Raw genomic sequence first — 16,254 nt, forward strand, 5'->3', positions numbered from 1 at the left:
CATGGTCTCTACCTTCTCACGTAAGACCTGTCTACGTAGGCCTACTTTTCATATGACAGCAGTCAAAGGAAATAATCTAAATATTCACCAATTTGGCCTAATCTGTTTTTTTTAACTCCTCAATTGTGGCATTTCCCAGGTGTCTACACCCACATACTGTAAATATGTCTACACCCACATACTGATTGAAACGCTGCTGTCATCACTTCAACTTCATTCACAAAAAAAAAAAAAAAAAAACATCTACAGTGTCGTCATCACGTTGTGACCCTGTCTTAAAAGTTTCTGATAGATGTGCCAGTGATTAACGAGCAGTGACAGTTTTAGCAACACCTGTCAAACTGATCAATTGAAGTAACACCATGAGATGTAAATAAGCTACCTGTCAGCCTCGTCAGTGACGGTGTACGCAGAGGTGGTTTGCTTTGTTTTTCTTTTAAAATGTGCGTGACAGTGGAGGAAGAGCCAATCAGACATTTAAACACAAGCTGCAGCCTGCACAAGAGCAAATCAATCACAACGATTGAAGGTAAGATACAATTTTCTCTAGCATTCATTTCAACATCTATGGAATTAGTGATTGCTTTCAGTTTTCTATTTCTATTTGACTATTTTATAAACATGTAAGTTAGCCTGTTCCAATTAAAACATCCATCAAACTGTAATATTTTAATTTTTTTTTTAATTATCTATTTAGCTGTTAAAACGTATTGCCATGAAGCTGTACACAGTTTTTCTTTCTAATTCTTCTTCTTGTAGAGAACCAAAGTGGATGTTGAGATATTTGACAGATAATGAATGACAATGTTGTCAACATATTATAAGAAGTCCGGATCTGTTTACAGCTTATTAAAAAAAAAGTGTTATACATTTAAGTAGTGGTAGGTTTAGGGTTACAACTCTTCTTTCTTTATCCACTATTTGTGAGTGTTTCAATTACTCTTCATGTCATTACAGAGGTCAACAATGTCTCTAATTGTCATATTGCTCATGGTGACATTGGTTACCCCTCAGTGTTGGAGTGCACCACCGGTGGGTTAAAGTTAATTTTCTCTGTTTTCATATTTAAGATGACAAATACTTTGATGAATATGATTGTAACAAAAAACGTTGAATCACCCCTCAGCGGAGAAATTGGACTCCTCAGGCCATCCTATACCTAACAGGAGCACGTAAGAGCTGTCATTCTAAATAGTCAAATGTTCTGTGTTTTTGTGGTTGAGCTGTCTCCTCGAATCGAAGAGAAATCATTTGGATGTTGATCTCTTACAGAAGGTCACCGCTCAGTGTTGGAGCGCACCACAAGAGAGGAGGGGGAGACTTTACATTTAGGTTAGTATGTAAATCTCTGCAGCTCATGGTGTAATAGTGAAAACTAGAATCCTATGGAGAGCAACTTCTGCTTGTGAAAACAATAATGAGTTAATTTATTAATCAAGCTGTGACACATATTGATATTCTGATTTCTGTGATAGAGAGGATTAAATGAAAAGAGTTTGATCGGAGTTGGATATGAGGACAGTTGTTGATGTTTTGTTTATTCTGGATGTGCAGTGCCGTGCTTTCCTTTTAAATTTCCAAATGTTTGTCTTCGCTTGCTGCATCCTTGAAGTAACTTACAACCAGGGCAGAGATGGACCGGGATCGTCTTTGTCGTCATTTCTTCTGGATCTTCTGCAACGTGCTGTGGTAGAAGGTAAAATCCTTAAGGTTACATCACCGCCACTCTGCTCGATACTATCAGATTATTAAATCTCTTTTCTTTCACAGATGGAGGTAATCCAGATTTTAATCCAGATGAGCAAAGGCAGAACTTTAACTTGTTGTGATATTATATCAGGGTTAATTTTTTCATGATGGTAGTATTATTTGTTATTTACTGCTTGTATTGAAATGTGCGTTATAAATAAAACTCCATGTCCTTGTCTGTGAGTTGTGATTGTACAAGTGTAAGCCGTGCCTTTGATTTGTTTCTGCACTGAAGTGTTTACATCTTCTTCTCTTGAATGAGCTAATCAAGTTAGTGTGAAGGGATTTCCTTTTTACACGTGTGCAACTTGTTATCCATTAAGAAAAAAAAAAAAAAAACAGTCTGTCAGCTTGGGGCAACAATTAAGTCATTCACACCACACAGGGATTATCACCATTCAGCCCTTCATCATCACACTGTCTACAGCGGGGTCACCGAGAGAGGAGACACAGCGACTTTTATAAGTAATGACAGCCTGAACCTTCCATGACGGGGTCAATTTAAGGTCATTTTCTTAGAAGTACAAGTTTTAATCCTGACATGTAACCTGGGTTTCCTGCTTCACGATTACTTAAATGCCTTCCTAGAATCAATAATAATAATATAAACCAAACCTTTTAATCCAATACCAGGATATCTAATATCTATAACGATGTGATGTCACACTCTGCATCTGTTATAGTTTCAGTACTTTACGTTATCAAATGATGGACAAGGGCGAGGAGCTTACAAGGCTATTATATTATGTAAATGTGTAGTATTAAGGGGTTGTACAGACTTTGAAAGGAAGGAGAAAATACATTCATTTGGGTTTAGAGTAGTTGTGTAAATAAAACAAAGAGCAGTTTTTGGTGAAAATCAAGCAATTTAGGAGCAATTGTTATTGCTAAAATTTAACAAAAGGGTTCAAATTAATCATTTTTTAAACTCTTTAGACTTAGATCCAGTCCTGCATCTTACCAGAGAAAGAGCTACACAATGACTGCTCAAAACTGTGCAGTTGTTTAAATGCCCCTCATGTTGTTGAATTATGTATCTTTCACTGACTTGGATTAAAAAATAGCTTCAACTACAGATTCCATCAGGATATCATTAATCTTTTATGATTTTTGGTTGAAGAATTTCAATGGATGCATTACAGATATAACATTTACAATTCTACTTTAGAGTGTTTTTTTTATCACTGCATAACAGCACACACACTCTTCCTGTTCAAGGACCAACAAACTTTATTTTATTACACATCAGAGAAACATGAGTGGCTCACACTGCATCACAGCTGAGGACTGATGAGTCAGAGCATAATTTCACTCAGTCAATGTCACATTTGTTTTCTGTGTACACCTACAGCTAAATCTGATGGGATTAAAACCCACTGAACGCCTGTGAATCTACAGAGGGCGGTGGGTTGAAGGTGTGGAAGGTGGAACTGTCTGGTGTTCTGTGACTGCAGTGTATTAATACTGTGCGTGAAGAGCAGTCAGAAGGGTGCTACTACAGCGCCCCCTGCTTTTCTGTTACACATCCCGCAGGTCCCTCTGGATGTCCCACAGAGTGTTGGCACTGGCCTGCAGCTGTGCCACCTCGTCGTCATTCAGGGTCATGTTGACCACACTCGCTACGCCTCCACCGTTCAGCACACAGGGCAGACTTAGATACACCTCGTCACTGATTCCATACATGCCCTGCACAAGAAGAACAAGCTTACAGTCTGTGTGACTACAAACAATTCAATAAAAAAAAGACAAGTGTCAGCTGGGAAAGAAAGTAATGTTCAATCAAATTTGAATTCTCAGCTCATATGAAAAATAAATTTAACCAAATAGTAGTCATTTGTAAGCGACAATTTGAAGCTTATTTGTTTTTTTCTTTTATTAATAAACCTCCTTATGATCATGGGAATGTCTAATTAAAACATTTAAGAATATCTAAAAAAACAAAAAAACAAAGATGTATGCTAAAATGCTAAAAAACAAAATCCTTTAAGAGCAAATTATTAAACCTTTTCAAGACTATTTTAAGTAGCATTATAGCTTTGGCAGGAAAATTCATTATTATGTTATGGATATGTTCATGCTTAAATTTAAGATGTAGATTGTTTCTGAAATGTGAAAAAGACGTGTGTGCAAACAGGCTTAGGCTTTACCTGCACCATGGTGGAAACGGGATGAATCCTGTTCAGGTTCTTCATGAGGCTCTCTGTCAGGTCAGCTACACTTAGGCCGATGGCCCAGTTGGTGTAACCCTTCAGTTTGATTACCTCATAGGCACTGAGAGATTTAAACACACACACACACACACACACACACACACACACACACACACACACACACACACACACACACACACACACACACACACACACACACACACACACACACACACACACACACACACACACACACACACACAGCAACAGAATTGTTCCAAGACTGGTGTATAATTTCAGTTGTTGAAGAAGTTTTAAAATTAAACAGATAAGAATAAAACAAAGACCTTATAAAAAAAAACTGCTGCAGGTACTCTGACAGTAATATACATGGATTTTGATCCATATATATATATATATATATATATATATATATACACATGGTTTTGATTTACAATGATCAATGATGACACCATGGGAACATGATACCTAAATACCATGCAACAACACTGATGCAAATCATTTTTGTTTTTTTCACTGGAGTAAGATCCCATGAATCAAATGAATATGTAGAGAAGTAAACACTTAAAATCAAGAATATCTAAATCTAATGTTCCGACGTGATTTAAACACATATTTGAGTGATTAAAGAGTGTGAACAGTGAAAATAATACACCATGGCATTTCAGCCTTTACACCCACCAGTTGTTCTGAGTCACTGGTTGGTTTATGGGGTTATGGTATGAACCACTTGGTTTACAGCTAGTATTGTGTTATAATCTGTGTTATAACACATTTTAATGACATTTACAGATTATTTGTTATGAATATTTTATTATTTGTATTTTAATGATTTCCTTCCTTTTCTTTGTTGAAGAAAACTCAAATCTGCTGCATCGAACAAATAATTTCAGCAAATGTACAATAATCATAATAATACATGATCATCCTCATCCGTCATTAGGGTTCAACACCGAGCTCTCAAACTATCTGAAGTGGGATTCTGGATGATTCTGTGATTCTAAATCGTGGTGATTCAGGCAAAGACTGAGAGGTGTCAGACACTGACTGCTCTATGAATAGAAGTAGTCCATGTAAACTCTTGCCTACCTGTCCACAACCATCTTGTGGGTTTCCTTCCAGTTCTCATCATCAAGGTCAGTTCCAATGTCCGGGTTCAACGTCTGCAGGTTAACTCCAGCCACGTTTGTTCCACTCCACACAGGCACTAAACGCATTTTGAAATCATCACATTAACCTTTTTCTAACTACGTCTCACATCACAGTCTGCAAATCAGTTTCGTCAATAACATGTTGTGATTCTTTTAGTTTGATCACGGGCAGCTCAGAAACTCCATAAATCCTCACCGCTGGTGTCTCCATGTTCTCCTAGAATCCAGCCGTTGAAGCTGCTGGCGTGGATTCCCAGTTTGTCGGCCATCAGGAAGCGGAAGCGTGCCGAGTCCAGGTTGGTGCCACTGCCAATGACGCGGTGCTTGGGAAGGCCGCTCAGCTTCCAGGTCACATATGTCAGCACATCAACTGTTGAAAGTGTTGTGATTAAGAAGGTGAACACTGCATTACACACACAAATCTTCATCTTGTTTTTTTTATTTTCTCTCGCACAAACACACAGTACCTGGGTTGGAAACCACAATAATGATGCAGTCAGGACTGTATCGGATGATCTGAGGGATGATGTGCTTGAAAATGTTGACATTCCTCTGGACCAGGTTCAGCCTGCTCTCCCCCTCCTGCTGACGTACTCCAGCGGTCACCACCACAATGCGGGAGTTTGCTGTCACAGAGTAGTCTGCAAGAGAAGAGGAGGAAGGGATTGATTACATTTGTAAAGAGAGTACGCAATCTGTCCTCACAGATTACAATTTAAACCAGGGTGTCTCTAACAAATCTCAATTTCTGCTGAGAATCTATTTGAATGTCAATAAGGGGAAAACAGTGGTGATGCTGCATGCAGGGAAGCTGCAACCGGCAAATACCTCATCTGTTTTAAGAGGATGTTTCTTGGCAGGACTGAGGAATGAACTTGCCTTTGTCTGCCACTATTTTGTGGGTTTTGAGGAAGAGGCTGCCGTGCTGCAGGTCCATCATCTCTCCTTTCAGCTTGTCCTCCATCACATCCACCAGGGCCAATTCATCAGCCAGCTCCTGCACACATCAGAAAGGTTCAGAGCAACACTGCTTCCTCTCACAATCCACTTGTTCAGCAAAAAAAAAAAAAAAAAAAAAAAAGTTTGATAGTTGAGGTTACAAGTTGAAATCTAATAGGCACATTTAGTGGTCATGTTAAGCAGGGCTTCACTTACAGCGGATATTTTAGAGCAATAATAAAATTCACACATTACCATTAAAGCCGCGAAAAAGGCACATTTTACACAAAGGCCTTTTTTATTGGTTGTGGGTTGAATTTGCACCAATGTGACTATGCAAAGGTACTCAGAGTGCTGCTTAATTAAACACATAATTAAAAAGCATCTTAAGTATTACACATTGTTAACCATATATTGTTCTGACCACCGGCTCAGCTGTGATGCTCTATTAAATGTATGTGACTGTAGGCAGTGCTGAGAACAACTACTGAGATTCAGCATGCTCTGCTAGACAAACTACGAGATAACACCATTTCTTAAAATCCAAAAGCATTTTTTGTGTGCATTATTTGCAATTTAAAATATTTTCACATCAATGCATATATATAATTACTTCATTGATCCCAAACTGGGAAATTGTGGCTGTATCAGAAAACATGTTCACTGATATCAATATATATATGATAGGCTCATATTGGTCCAATAATATCACTGGTCTGATTGTAAACTAAGGATCTTAGACTCAATTCATTAATAAGGATTTACATCACACAGCTATTTTTCACAATCGTATCAAAACCTCATCTTTTCCTTTACTCATGAAACTGTGCTCACAGAGTGGTAGTGGCCTGTTTTGCAGACAATATAATGACACAATTGTTTAAAATTAGTTGAAAAGATTTCTCCCAGTGGCGTGGATCAATAAGGTAACCTGGCAGCTAAATTTATTGTTCAACTAGACAGTAGCTGCCAAACGTCAGCCTCAAAAGCAAAGCCAGGTTGAACTGTTTCATTAGAAACTCAATGTAGGTCAAAAGGTTTTTTTTTTTTCGGACACTACCACCACCTCAACATGTCCAGCGAAGGGATAAATGTCAGATCAGACACCAACAGATAAGTAATCCTGTGTCAGTCTACCAAGATGTCGGTATTACCCCGTTGTGTGACACCAGCAGGCAGGGTGATAATCTGAGCAGAGCAGGTCTCTTACCCTGAGCAAGATGCTGACAGCACAAGCCATGCCAACCTGGCCCACACCCACCACTGTCACTTTGTTCCTGGGGGGCTCAGGGGGACCACTGAACAGTGGGGTCATCAGTTTATGCAGAATTGAGGCCATTTTCAGAGCTGAGGAGAGTAAAAAGGAAGAGAAAAGTTAGTAAGCAGACTGACTGTAGATGAGTTTTAAAAAAAAACACTACATACAACTCAGGGAATCAGTCTTGCATCCAGAGAGCAGGCCGCTAGCTCAAACTTCTTAAATAATGCATTTAGAACATTGCATGTTATATTCTGAGTGTAAGGGGCTTACAAATTAAGACTGACATTTTCTTAGCAGCACTTAAGGAAGCATGACATCTAAATGTATAACAAGAAAAAAAAAAAAGACACCACTCTGACTAATATCAGCCCCATTGAAGATCACCTTGAAAGGACACGCAGCTAGACACAGAAACAGCAATAATACTTGCAGTGTTCGGCGACGCTCCGAGCTGTGAGGTATAAATACCAACATGTAATCAGCATGGCAATCTGTAGGGATACCTAAGGTGTTTACACAGAGCTGCGTCCACCCCGCATCCACAACACCTCCCACAGACACTGACAGTTGAGGCAGGTACCGGTCTGAAGCGGTAGCACAGAGCACATGTGACTCAGGGCCAGACTGGGGAGCTGTTTGCTGCACAGAGCGCCTACTCCTCTCCCTCCTCCCCTCTTCCAAAATCGAGGACGGAGCACTATAATCGGATGCCGAACTTGACTGACTGCAGACTGTTAAAGGAGTTACTGTAATCCCTTAACGCTGCCTCCATCTGCTGCAACTGAACTACAGATGAACATTCACCCTGAATCTAATAGGATATATCCAAAGAACAATATCAGATTACTTTGATCATATACAGTTAAATAAAGATTTCCCAGTATTACAAATGCAGTATAATTCACTATCCTATACTGCAGCTGTAATAATGCAACTCTTATGACAGGCAGAAATGAATTATGCATGATTAAGATGCTTTTGATTTCCAGTATACTGCACATTTGTGAATTGTTCCTCCTTGAATGCTTGCAGATATTTACACACGCGAGGCACAATGCTGTCTTTCAAACTTCTGTGTGAGATAGAGATGACTGCTGGAAGTTTAAACTGGTGTTTGAAATATTTATAGCACAGGATGTCAGTCCACATCTGATGATGTTCTTGTGAACTTGGAAAAATGAACAATTTGTCTTAATAAGTCTTCTCTGAAAGAGATTATCATCCGGTTGAAAGTGCATCGGGACACTTTCCATTCTTTAGCTCTGAGAGAAACGGGATTACCAAGACAAAGCGTCATGCTCTCAGAGCATCTAAACACAAGCGGTTAACAAAGATGCTTAGCCTGCAAGGTCACAAATAAAACAACAAAACAGCGACAACATTTCTAACTGAGGACATCAAGAAACGCAAATCTAATCCGAGCATTGTTTTTTTTTTTCTGCTTTATGACCTCTTGAATGTTTGTGTGGGACTGAGAGAGGTTAAGTCATCCTTGAACTTGAACACAGACAACATGCAGTGCAGACAGCAGATCACATATTCACTGCAATCTAAAAGCATCTTATTAACTTTAAAGTAAATTCCCTCTTGCGACTATACTGCAAGACAATGCAATGCGTGAAAAAATGACTAGGTTCTCAAACTGAATCTTATAATTTTTGTGATGTTCGAACATCCCTTCCATCTATCTAGGTAATTATTCAATGAGCTACAAGAACCCAGATTAAAGTGCATTTGGATTTCATTGCATTAATTATCTTCTTTAGTTTATAAATTCTCTTCTAACTTAGATTCTAACAGATTACCGGTTCAACTGGAGGCTGCTATGAAAAATGTGACTTGTGTTCAGCTAATCAACTATTAAGATGCATTTCATTTGTCATTCTGCAAAAAGAGGCACCAAACTTTTACAAATAACTAAACAAATAAAAATGGATTGATTGAACTCTGTGCAAGAAATGCATGAAGCATGAGGAGCAGAACAAATAAACTGAATTGACACTGTTAAAAGCGTAAAGCATAATTTACAACAAATCGACATGTGCACAGAAAACCTAAAAAACTATTTTAACATATTTGCCTCCTGCCTCTTATTTCAAACATCCACATAACAATACAATGCATAGCTATTCATCTCCCACCTGGATGGTCCAGTTACTTTGGATGTAGATTTCTTGTTCTTTCTCCAACACAACAGTAAGACTCACCCTTGTTGTGCTGTGCGCTGTGCTGTGCTCCTCTTCCTGCTGTTCTCTCAGGCTGAAGTGGACTGGGTTTAATTGGCTAAGCCTCTCCATCCCTACAAAGTCCCAGTGTGGCACTCTAAGGGTCACCTCAGTCAGCTGGTACAGCATTTCACTGAAACAAGTCTTATTTCCTGTTAGATAGAATGGAAACAGGCCAAAAATGGCTCCACACATCCAATTGGTAAAGGAAAAACGAAATAAATCACGATTCATTTGATCTGTCTTTTTTTCCCCAACCCTGGGGTCCGGACCCCGTAATGGGGTTCTGATGTTGTTGAAATTAGATTTGTACATATTAACTTAAACCATGAGAACACACCTAATGGATATATAAAGGTATTTGGGTGAACAAGTGTGTGTAGGCCCATTCTGTTGGGATTTAAATCACTGAAAACAATACAAAGGATGTTACTTTTTGACAGAAATGTATCACTTTTTCACCACACGTGGATCCAGGGCGGGGAACAAAAACACTGCACAGCTCTGTTGAAGCATATAAGACAGACATCAGATCTCTGTAAATGACACTTTCCATAATAGTCTCTATAAGAAAAGAATGAAAAATACTACGAGAACAAAAGCTTGCTAAACACTAAGAAGGATTACTTTTAAGGTTCTGCAGATTATAACTGGTTAAAAGGTAATCAATCATGGATCTTAGCATCTTAAGGACACTGCTGAACTGCATTTCTTAAAAGGACAAGCACAAACACTTCTGAGCCAGCAGGTGGAGGCACAATCTTGGTGCATAACAACTGCAGAGACAGACATCTGAAAATGATCTCCGAGGGGCAGCTACACTCTTTATTGCGAATAGTTGTGTAGTAAAAACAAACTGTTGTTTGCATTAGTTAAAATAAAGAACATTTATAACTACAGGTAGCTTTGAAATAAATATTTACTTGTGTCTTTAGTTGTTTCATTTGGCCCAAGTAGGATTTCAGGCACCAAAGAAGAAAAGAAGAGACATTAAATATTATGTTTGTGTTTAAAGACGTTAAAATTCACTATGAACACAGGCTACACAGATGGTTATGTACACTACAACACTTAGCTCGGCTGCAACTGAGCCTCGTCAGGATTCCTTAGGAGGAGCTTCTTTAAGCTCTGACAGGAAAACAGACAATGTACCTACAGTAGGTACACTATTGAAGATAACGGTAGGTATCTACACTTTAAGGTGTATTACAGAGCGCACTGTAAGAGAATGCTAACAGAAATGTATCTTCTGATGAAGCTTCTTCAACAGAAGATTCATTTTCAGATGGCAGACAAGCTCGTGTTAGCCTTACCCTAAACTAGAGAATTATAATGTTCAACATGCAGGCTAGCTATTCTTACTTACTCTTAACCTGATGTGCCAATATACAGGGAAAATCATCGCGGCTTTTAAAACGGAGTCAGTGTTGTTCAGGATTAGAAATTAGAAGTCACAAAAACACAATGTACTAATAAGCTGTTTCAATTAACAAAGCCTAATTGATAAAGTGGAGGATTTTTTCTTGGTTGCATAATATCATACAATTTAAATAAACATGTACACATATACCGTTTTCCCCATATTTGATAATGTCCGAGAGAGTTGCATAGAGAAGACAAAGAAAAAGCATCTGGCAACAACAAAGTTTATTTTATGATACACTTCCTACATTATCATAAATAAACAGATTACAAATCCTTACCCACATAACCCCTGTCATTTCTGTCCATTGTGGGAGAGCTGCCTGATGATAGATCACTTGAATTAAGTCAGTAATGTTCAGATTAAGATACAGTATCATTTGCATTTCATACATATTGCTTTGCTCAAATGTAACAGTAAATGTGTTATAAAAAGTTGAATGCGCCACTTTAGAAAAATATCAAAATAGAAACAAAATATGCCCCTGAAATCTTCCCACCCCCCACTTGACCTCCAGTGAATGCTAATGTCATGCTCTCCGTGTCCCCTCGCAGAGTAACCTACAGTGTCTAAATAGTGGTGATTTACACCGGCAGAAGTAGTTTCAAGTTCACAAATAATACATTTTAATTCGCTTAACTTTGAACCCATGTGTTCTTTGCAGGTCTGCCACGTCTGGACAAATGCAATCAGTGAGGTGGGCTATGTGGGTGCACTGCATCAGCCAATCCTGCATATAGGACTGAAGGATCAGAAAAAAATACAAAACAGAAATACAGAACAAAAAGCACAACAGAGCACTAAACTCAAAGCTTGTAAACTCAAATCGGGAACACCGGCAGGGCTGGAAAATTAAGAAATAATTGAACTCTTCGATTCAGTTTCCTTATGGAGTGACTTTAAAAAATGACAGCTAATATTTAAATGTTTCTTCATTTAAAATTGAGTTCGTAAATCGATGATTCTAATAAAATAACACAAAAGTAGAGTCACTTTCCATTCTCAACCCGTTAAATAAAATCATGATTTCAATACAGATTGACCAGAAGTGATCATTTCCGTCAACACGGAGCCACATATTGGCCCGATTTAAGCAGTGATCAGCCATTGAAGAAAAAAGGTTTCTACCTCAAATTAACTATGGGCGGTTTGTCCTCATGCAGTGTCTACTTTCGGCTCGTACCACATCAAAAATTGGAGCTGAATTGACCTGAGCACCAGAGAAATAATGATTCATTCTACCTAACTCTATAGCTACTGAGCAAATGTTGTAATGCAGACAGAAACACGTGTAGACATTCTGGTATTAGTAGAAGCACTGCCTTGTGCTTCAAAATGGGAGGGCACTACGTGCTAACAGTGTCCAGGTACTTTACAGTCAGAAAACACCTGGCACACAGTTAGAAACTACAGTATGATCTTCATAAACTACAACCATGCACAGATAAACTGGCCTCCCTGTCTGCACTTGTTTCTACATACATGGGTTAAATACACACAAAGACACAAACAATGCACAGATTAAAAATCAACATCAAAAGAGTCTCCTCTGACTGCCACAAAACAGTGTAATCCAGAAGCTACTGTTTCCTCTTGGGGTAGGAGGGAAGCTAGAGCCCAGAGAAAAGAGAGTTTATCGTCCCAATTAAATCTGTGTTCTCTCTCCGACCATGTCAGTAAAAAGCAGAAGTGAGCCAAGTTTACTGCTTGAGTTGTGGTGTGCTGTGGCAGGCTGCAGGGAGGTGGGGCAGACATGGCTAAAGACTGATGAGGGCATTTACTTGCCGCTGTTCTCTGTGAGAGCGCTGCTTCCGATGCCCAGGTAGGTGGCTGCATCGTTAACAAGGCCTTGTAAGGGTACGATGACCCTGTCACAGAGGCCTTTGAGGGTGTTGATTTGATCTGCATCCAGGTTCTGATAGGCATAGTAGAGAGAACCAGCCAGCACCACGAGGAGCAGGAACTTGAGCAACATGGACAGAAAGCCTCTTCGGGTTGGGGCTTTGCTTGAAGAGGCTGTGTTGCCTACTCTGGAGTAAGACTCTGAGTAAGAGCGGCTTTCTGACAGGATGCTGTGCTGCACACGGGACTCATCCAGCCAGTATTCACTTGGTTTTAGCGGTCGACCAGCTGCACCTCTGATGGGACGCCTGCAGGTTGCACTGGACGGAGAACAAAACAAAATTTAAAACTTGGGACGAAGGGAGAACACACACAAAACTTGACTGGGTGACCCTATTATTAATTTTCAAGCAAAAAAATGAAAAAATAAATCCTGATCAGCTGTTACCTGATGCCTGTTGGTGTGCTTATTTCATTGGCAAGGATATCTTCAACAATATTCTCACTGGATTTCTTCGGGGTTTCTTCAGTAATAATGTCTTCCACGACCTGTCCATGCAATAACATAACATATTAGAAAAAAATCAAGAGACAATTATTTCAAGAGATTTAAATGGAAAACTGTGCCTTACCTTGGTTTGTCGTCTGCTGCTGGCTCTGACGGTAACTGGGGCTTTCCCTCTGCTCCTCACAGGTTTCTCTACCACAGGAACTGGCTCTGGTTCAGGGGCAGCAATCTCCTCTGAAGATCAAACGTAATGTAAATATCAGTGTTTTCTCTACATTTAATTTGTGATCATTCAAAGCAAACAAATGTACAAGGTTGTCTGTAAAAAATTATATTTATGTTATTTGGTTTGACAAGTGATATGAAACTCATAATAAAGAAAATTCCCAGATAATATGGCCTGAGCTCACCGTCTTCCTTGTCACTATACTGGTCAGAATTCGTGTTGCCGTTCTGGTTACTGTCTGCCTTGGGGAGAGTTGTGACGTCTGTAGGAGCTTCAGGCTCAGCAGGTAGCTGGTCCAAAAGCTTCTGCAGCTTTTTCTCATACAACTTACGAGTGGAGGCTAAGGGATAAAGAGGTAGGATGAAATTATATATGACACAGAACACACTTTACTTAACCCAAGAAAAAAAAAAGTATAATGGGTGTGCGTTTTTTTTTTTTTTTAAACTTAATCATGATGTTAAAACAGGATTACGTTTATTTACACATGTAGCACTTCTTGTTAAAATGCACAATATTTTTTGTTGTGGCTCAGGGCGGCTGTGGCTCAGTCGGTAGTCATCGCCTCTCAACCCGGAAGGTCGAGGGTTCGATCCCCAGCTGAGCAACATGCCCGATGTGTCCTTGGGCAAGACACTTAACCCTGAATTGCTCCCGCTGCTTCAGTGGCGGTGTATGAATGGGATTAGTTACTGCTGATGGATGATACTACATAGCGATCACTACCATCAGTGTGTGAATGGGTGGGTGTGACAGGCGGTGTAAAAGCGCTTTGAGGTTTACAGGCTTTCAAGAAAGATTTAGAAGTTAAGAGAATCAGCGTAGGTGAAAATGAAACAAATGAAACTGGTAAAGTTACAGCCTCTGATTACTCACCAACAATGGGTCCAGAGTCCACACCATGCTTTGCCAGATGTTGTTTGAGATCTTCATCAGTGAGAGCTGTCACCTCCACTTCCTCTGAGCGTGGCTTGTCAGTCTTTTTGGTAGCTTTCTGCGAAAAAAAGAAAGAAAAGAAAAGATGCGTTAAATATTATACCACAGCATAATATTCTTCTTGACGCATTACACCACAACAAATTGAATAATAATAATAATAATAAAGAAACTTACTCTTCCAGATCGACTTTTGTTGGAAACAACGGGAGCAGGCATGTCTTCGTCGCTGGAGAAAGTGTCTACAGGCGGACTTTTCTTGTTATTCAGAATAGTTAAGTTTTTCAGATACAGCTGCACATAGACTTCTTTTTTATGCTCCCCGCTCGGAAGTGGCACATTGTTTGCTGTAAGCTCATTCTTCAGCTTATCCTTCGTAAGAACCGACGGATCTTCGAGGTATTCTGCCATGTTCAATTTTTGATTTAAGTTATCTTGAGCTTTTTTTTTTCCTCCTTTCGTGCACCTTGCAGAAATTCGCGCGCTCGCCAAAGCTAACCACAACAACGGGAACGTGACGGAATAGCGCTGTTGTCAAACACTAGTGGCGCCTACCGCCAATTCAGCTAGCAGGACAGACGCGGGTTACCAAAAATAAAGGCTTTGTTTTACGTGTTAGCCTAGAAATACAAACGCTAACATGTACCTTCGATTTTTTGTAAACACATACACGCTTGTGCCGCAAGTAGAACCAATGCAAAACTCTTACTTAGGTGGCTGAAAATGTGACTGAATTAGCTTAGCTTCAAACCGGTCCACTTGCCTCTGTCTGTCTGTCCGGCGACAGGGCCAAACGACAAAGCAGCCCCACCATTGGACAGACGACTCTAGTAAGCTCCCCTCTGATTGGCTCGCTGTGGAATGGAACAGTCGCGGGCCGCCGTCACAAAGAAACTGCAAGGCGGAGTGTTTTAAGATAACGGTTTCTCAATAAACAAAACAAATTGATGGAAAGGGTTTTTTTTTTTTTATAGAAATGTTTTCGACCATATTTACAACAATGTTTAAATCAACTTACTTTATTGACCTCATAAGTTGATAACTGGAGTGTGAAATAAACCGTGCTGAATGACTAGATAGTAGTAACAATGGCGCAGTGTTTGCTGTCGTACTTATTAGTCACTTCTGTTAAGACAGTTTATAATGAACCGTATCACCGGTGGTTTCCATGTTACATAATTTGGCGGGGACAGAAGCTGCTTCAGTCAGGTCTGCCCTTGTAACAGAAGAGGGCAGCATGAGCCACATTATTTAAAGACACAAACATAACATTCAATTTGTTAAATACGAAGCCAGCACTTCATACAGCACAGAGATAGTACAGGCCTCTACAGGAAGGAGATCATGAAAAAAGGGGGTTTAAAGAGCATAATGTGCCCACAAAAGTTGCAACCTAAAAAATGTGGAGAAGGCATGAAAATATTTTTTCCAGACATTTGTTTGTGACTTGTATTAAATTTGTTACAGAGACAGTGCATCACCAGACTTAATCGAGTAGGCACTGTTCGCACATTTTCCAACAGGTATACGCATTTATTTTCTCTGAAAACTAAACTCTGACAACAGCATATATCAGGGATGGGCGACTTTGGTCACAGCAAGGAGCCACATTCATTTAATTCTCACTGCCAGAGGGCCAGATTGTAGAATACAAAAACGATTACAGTCAATTTTGTCTCCAATTTAACTCAACATATGCCAGTGATCAAATATTATTATGGACATACTTCTGGTTTTCATGATTTCATGGCAGATTTTGTCATGTTTTCTTCATGTTCCCGATTAATTGATGTGTAAAAATTGACCTGAGGGCCACGTTGAGG

The 16,254-nt window shown here is 39.5% G+C and overlaps 3 protein-coding genes across 9 annotated transcripts; 1 reads left to right on the top strand and 2 right to left on the bottom strand.

Annotated features, from left to right (window-relative positions):
• Positions 1-103: 103 nt before the first annotated feature.
• LOC132973587 (spexin prohormone 1-like) lies at positions 104-2,017 on the top strand. Of its 2 annotated transcripts, XM_061037134.1 has the most exons (6): positions 104-529; positions 958-1,032; positions 1,127-1,172; positions 1,273-1,332; positions 1,613-1,696; positions 1,771-2,017. In XM_061037134.1, exons 2-6 carry the CDS (start codon positions 967-969, stop codon positions 1,827-1,829), a joined length of 315 nt encoding a protein of 104 aa, XP_060893117.1. In that variant the 5' UTR covers positions 104-529; positions 958-966; the 3' UTR covers positions 1,830-2,017. The 2 variants fall into 2 exon arrangements, with proteins under 2 accessions (XP_060893117.1, XP_060893115.1); XM_061037132.1 differs by lacking the exon at positions 104-529 and having other exon boundaries at positions 880-1,032.
• An 809-nt stretch (positions 2,018-2,826) lies between these two features.
• Positions 2,827-9,570, bottom strand: ldhbb (lactate dehydrogenase Bb). 6 transcript variants are annotated; one of them, XM_061035755.1, is made up of 8 exons: positions 9,479-9,570; positions 7,221-7,357; positions 5,951-6,068; positions 5,539-5,712; positions 5,268-5,441; positions 5,010-5,127; positions 3,897-4,020; positions 2,827-3,435 (listed from the first exon to the last, which is right to left on the bottom strand). In XM_061035755.1, the coding sequence occupies exons 2-8, from the start codon at positions 7,347-7,349 to the stop codon at positions 3,268-3,270; spliced, it is 1,005 nt and encodes a 334-aa protein (XP_060891738.1). In that variant the 5' UTR covers positions 7,350-7,357; positions 9,479-9,570; the 3' UTR covers positions 2,827-3,267. The 6 variants fall into 6 exon arrangements, with proteins under 6 accessions (XP_060891738.1, XP_060891737.1, XP_060891740.1 ...); XM_061035754.1 differs by having other exon boundaries at positions 9,413-9,517; XM_061035757.1 differs by lacking the exon at positions 9,479-9,570 and adding an exon at positions 7,775-7,914.
• A 1,558-nt stretch (positions 9,571-11,128) lies between these two features.
• tmpob (thymopoietin b) lies at positions 11,129-15,274 on the bottom strand. The gene is made up of 6 exons (XM_061035758.1): positions 14,609-15,274; positions 14,372-14,489; positions 13,680-13,835; positions 13,394-13,503; positions 13,210-13,310; positions 11,129-13,081 (listed from the first exon to the last, which is right to left on the bottom strand). The coding sequence occupies exons 1-6, from the start codon at positions 14,840-14,842 to the stop codon at positions 12,697-12,699; spliced, it is 1,104 nt and encodes a 367-aa protein (XP_060891741.1). The 5' UTR covers positions 14,843-15,274; the 3' UTR covers positions 11,129-12,696.
• Positions 15,275-16,254: the final 980 nt, after the last annotated feature.

The sequence above is a fragment of the Labrus mixtus genome, chromosome 4, assembly GCF_963584025.1.
Source record: "Labrus mixtus chromosome 4, fLabMix1.1, whole genome shotgun sequence".
Taxonomy (NCBI): Eukaryota; Metazoa; Chordata; class Actinopteri; order Labriformes; family Labridae; genus Labrus; species Labrus mixtus.